General features: G+C 38.8%; 1 protein-coding gene across 7 annotated transcripts in view; it reads right to left on the bottom strand.

Annotated features, from left to right (window-relative positions):
• LOC122258825 (uncharacterized) overlaps positions 1 to 5,000 on the bottom strand; it is a 45,887-nt gene that overhangs the window by 35,345 nt on the left and 5,542 nt on the right. For all 7 annotated transcript variants that reach the window (XM_086555538.1, XM_086555590.1, XM_086555560.1 and 4 more), the window contains exons 2-8: positions 3,813 to 3,986; positions 3,503 to 3,610; positions 2,969 to 3,115; positions 2,359 to 2,526; positions 1,874 to 1,960; positions 1,455 to 1,650; positions 903 to 1,007 (exon numbers count right to left, since the gene is read on the bottom strand). In XM_086555538.1, coding sequence (XP_086411664.1) covers positions 903 to 1,007; positions 1,455 to 1,650; positions 1,874 to 1,960; positions 2,359 to 2,526; positions 2,969 to 3,115; positions 3,503 to 3,610; positions 3,813 to 3,977 — 976 coding nt within the window. In that variant the 5' untranslated portion in view covers positions 3,978 to 3,986. The remainder of the gene's footprint in view (positions 1 to 902; positions 1,008 to 1,454; positions 1,651 to 1,873; positions 1,961 to 2,358; positions 2,527 to 2,968; positions 3,116 to 3,502; positions 3,611 to 3,812; positions 3,987 to 5,000) is intronic.

Here is a 5,000-nt window from a genome sequence, read left to right as displayed (position 1 = left end):
ACACACATATATATATATATATAGATGTGTGTGTGTGTGTGTGTGTGTGTGTGTGTGTGTATATATATATATAAATCAAAATAAATAAATATAAATATATATATATTGTATATTATATATATATATATATAATATATATATATATATGTATATATACTGTATATATATGTGTGTATATATATATATATGTATATATATATATATATATATATATATATATATATTTATCTATAAATATATATATACATATATATATATATATATATATATAAATATATATATATATACATACACATATACACACACATACACACACACACACACACACACACACACATATACATATATATATATATATATATATATATATATATATATATATATATATATAAAGGCTGGCAAACTGGGCGTTGCCTCCTGCTAGATAAATAGCCGCGCGATATTTTCCCGCCCACACGAAGGTACGGCTTTTAGGCAAGCTTCCGAAGTCTATTATATTCATGAATAAAATCTGTTCATGCAAAGCGGGCCTACAAAGGAATTATTACCTAAGGCCAAATTTTCATATTATTTCTACACGTAAATCGTGTGTACACAATAATCACTGGCGAACTATTCAATCTACACTTTTTACAAACGTTAAATCAAAATATCTAATATTAATATTGCAAAACATCCGAGTCCATAACCCCTTGCAGCTTTCTATTTTTCCTCTTTTTTTTTCAAGCCGAGGCAAAAAATCATTTCAACAGCAACAGTCAACGAAGAGTTTTTTCCCCCCGACTTGTACACAAAAACAAGTGCCGATCGTGTGTAGGAAGTACACGGTGCGTGGAGAGAACAGAGTCCGTGCAGACAATTGGCCATTGTCTGATTACCCTGCAAGGCCGTAGCTTTCTTACCTGCTTGGAGGTTGGGGTTGTCGTAATGCATTTCCATGAGGTAATAGGTAGAACCGCCGTGCTCTTCTCCCATTGGAAAACCTACGTGGTCTGGTAGCATCTCGCCTGTGGGGGGAGGGAAATGGTTTAGTGGTTTTGGTGTCTTGGGTCTGGAGGTTATTGCTTTTTTTTCTTTTCTTTTTTTTTTTTTCTTTCTTTTTTTTTTCTTTTCTTTTTTTCTTTAGGTCGATATCCTTTTCTTTCTCTTTCTGTTTCTCTTTTCCTCTTTTTTTTTTTTTTTTTTTTTATCTCTCCCCTTCGTTTCTCTCTCTCTCTCTCGCCTTCGTTTCTCTCTCTCTCTCTCTCTCTCTCTCTCTCTCTCTCTCTCTCTCTCTCTCTCTCTCTCTCTCTCTCTCTTTCTCTCATCTCTCATTCTCTTTCTCTCTCATCTCTCTTTTTTTCCTCTCCTTTCCTCCCTCCCCATCCCTCCCTCCCTTCCCCCACCCTCCCTCCCCTCCCTTCCTTTCCCTTCCTCCCCCTCCCATCCCACCTCCCCCCTCTCTCACGACTTACCCTCTCCCCCAACAGCCCAAGCGATTATCGGGTTAGTGCAACGCTTCCAAGACAAGGGCATGTTGGCACTGTGGCACTGAGCCCCCTTGACGTCCAGCCACTTCTCGAAGTGACGAGCGCTGTCTTCGAGGTGGCACTCGTAGAGGACAATGTGGTGGACGTACTTGTGGTTGCCTTCTTGGATGAATGGTACGTACTGTTGTAAAAAGGAAGTGGTGGCGAGAATGTGTGTGAGTTGAGGAATGTATTTTGTCATTTAGGTGTAGGTTTCTCCGTGGAGTTGAAATAGTTATGGTTAAATGGAAAATATATATATATGTATCTCTAGTTACGCAGAAACACCTATTTTTTTCTTTATCTTTCCTATCTTTAAATATCTTTCAATATTTCATCTTTGAACTTTTGAAAGTCTTTCTTACCCCGATGATGTGGGTCTTCTGGGTAATATTCGGCATTTTGAAAAGTCTGCACCAGTACAGGGTGCGTAGATCATTTGGCAGGCTGATCTGTGTTCGTCAAAGGAAGAAAAAATCAATTGAACTGTAATCAACTAAATCAGATGAATGTAAATAAATAGGGACAGAACAAAAAGAAATAAAGGGAGAGAAGGAATCACGAATAATATCATAAGAGAAAAGAGAAACGAGAAGAGAGAGAGAGAGAGAGAGAGAGAGAGAGAGAGAGAGAGAGAGAGAGAGAGAGAGAGAGAGAGAGAGAGAGAGAGAGAGAGAGAAAGCGAGAAAGAGAAAGAGAAAGAAAGAGAAAGAGAATCAAAAACAAAGAAATAAAGAAAAAAAAGAGAGAGAGAAAAAGAAAGAAAAAAAACAGCCTACAAGCACCGCACATACATATTCCAAATAGATATTCCATCAACATTCAACGCCTCTTCAACCACGCGCTTTACATTTGCACTGATGAGGTCGAACTCCTTCACGTCGTCCCCGAAGTCCGGCAAGGCAAACTGCGGCTCCTGAAGGTACATGCTCTTGGTTCCTCTCTCGTCGTGCATCCTGACCGCTCCCTCGCCTGGGTCGTCGTTCCCATAGGCCCAGATCAGCCGAACTGTGTCGCCCTTCGGAAGAAAAAGGAGGAAGGGTTTGTTTTTTTGGCTGGATCGGTTCTAAGGGATCGTCTGCGGTGTTGTTGTTCGATGGGAAATGCGCATCGTTCGAGGCATGATTATAATGATGATGATAATGGTAATGATAATGACAATTACAATTACAATTACAATTACAATTACAATTATAATGATGATGATGATGATGATGATGATGATGATGATGATGATGATGATAATGATAATTATAATATTGATAATAATGATAATATTAATAATAATGATAATATTGATAATAATGATAATGATAATAACAATAATGGTATCGGCCATGATAATAACAATATCAACAACAACAGAACAAAAAAGATAGCAAGACCGACAGATCAAGCAGCACTAAAGATACGACCAAACCCCAGCCAAAAGATACACAAAAACAAACAGGAATCCTCACCGAGAGATCGTAATCCTCAGCGTCGCAGGTGGACCAAGGTCTGGAGAACCGCAGGACGGTGTGGGTCTCGTTCTCTGACCCCCCCAGGAGCTCCACGTCTTGCAGGTTGTCTTTCTTTGGTTCTCTGTAACCGGTGGCGAAGCGATCCTGCAAGGGTATGAGGGACATGTTGTGAGGTAGTGAGGTAGGAGCGGTCGTGGTAAGGTTGGTATTCTTTTGTTTGTTTTTGTTTTTTTTGGAATGGGTGTGTCTAGCGTAAGGCTTTTGTTTTTATCGTTGTTGTTGTTTTTTGTGTTGCTGTTTTTTGTATGTGTTCGTTTATTCATTCGTTTGTTTGATCGTTCGTTTAGATTGTCTACTGTTTTTCGTACATGGTTTCTGTTTAGATCTATGCTAAGAGTCAGTTGGGTATTGTTTTTTTTTTTTTTTGCTATACTAAGATTAAAGAAGACGTTTCCACTAGTTGGTGTAATATTTAGTTAAGTCCATTTGGCCCTCTGAGATTATATTTCTAAAACTCGGTACCATACTAACCTCCAAAACAACTTTCCCATCGTCTGTCACCCAGCCAAGCACGATGTCCGCGTCTCTCATTCCGCCGTTGGGAGAAAAGCCCAGACCCACGTAACCCTTCGTCTCCACCTGTGAACAAAAAGGAACAGAGTTTATGACGAAGATTGTCGAAAAAAAACGGTGTCTGCAAGGGAGAGAGTGAGATTTAAGTAATACATCTGAAGAACTTTTAATTTTCGTCAATAACCCTCTCTCTTGAAAACAGTACATATTTCATATCTCAAATTCTACGAGTTAATGATATAACTTCAGGCAAGACACCTGCACTGACCTGCACTTCGATGACAATGTCTTGTTCACGCGGCGTCCACAGCATGAGATATTTGCCTTCCTGGTCCAAGAAAGCTCTGTGCATGAGGTCCATGGGCGGAAGGGACTGGGTGTGAACGCCCACACAGGCGGCCAGCACCACCATGAACCCCAAGACCACGTCCATTGTGGTCTCCTGTAAAGTGTTAATTAAATCCCTTAAGCCTCTCCCAATGTTTTTTTTTTTTTTTTTTTTTTTTTTTTTTACCCCGCTATGAAAACACAGGATGATATTTGACAGTGATATTTGAAAATGATATTTGAGGACAAACGGGTCGGAAGTGTTGAAGAAAACCGAACTCCCTACTTGACTTCCCTCTAACAGAAAATACTATAGGCTTATGAATAAAATGTCAAAGAGAATGATTAACCATTTACCATTTCTGGAAATATCTTTGATGGTCGATTCCGGTATGCATGATTAATAGGCATCTTAATATTCAACCTCTTGAATGTTTGTGTTCGGTTGAATTAATATGTACAAATGTATCGATTTATATTCATAGTTTGCGTCTACACTGAAACTACTGTATAATGAGGAAATTACTCTGAGGAGGGTGAACGAGCGAGCGCGAACAAGCTAGTGGAAAACAGGTCATTAGAAGAGACTGGAATGTTCATCAGTCATTAGTTAGAAAAGGCTTGTACGTATGACCATGACCAAGTCCTTGACATGACTGTAATTCTGATTGTAATTTTATTATCGTCTCAGCGATGTTATTGAAACATTCTGTGAGAAGGAAGAGTAGAACGATGGGTATAATTCACAGATCAAAAAATATATATATTTGATCAGTGAATTAGTGAAAACTATATAGTTATTAGTTATAGTTATCAGCCTTGTCCTAATTAGTATTTTGCCTTCGAGAGTATTCACTTCTTACTGGTAAACCACAACATTAAAAACACTACACGAGGTTAGAGTCGCCACACCTTGACTATTGAGACTATTTTTCTCATTAACTTCTCTCGCTTAACCACCTCACTTTTCTCAAGCACCGTCCAGGCAATTACAGTGTGCAACAATTGCAGAGTTGCTTAGCGATGACACTTCGGCAGCAAATAATGAATACAGGAAGTGACAATTCTGACGAACTTCTCGAAACACTCTGCAATAATAGGGATGGTGATGATGGTAATGATAATGATG

Source organism: Penaeus japonicus, unplaced genomic scaffold (assembly GCF_977035675.1).
Source record: "Penaeus japonicus unplaced genomic scaffold, GWHDUDI00000001_assembly GWHDUDI00000003, whole genome shotgun sequence".
NCBI classification, from domain to species: Eukaryota; Metazoa; Arthropoda; class Malacostraca; order Decapoda; family Penaeidae; genus Penaeus; species Penaeus japonicus.
Note: the sequence above shows the minus strand (reverse complement) of the source record. Positions and strands in the feature narration are given on the sequence as shown.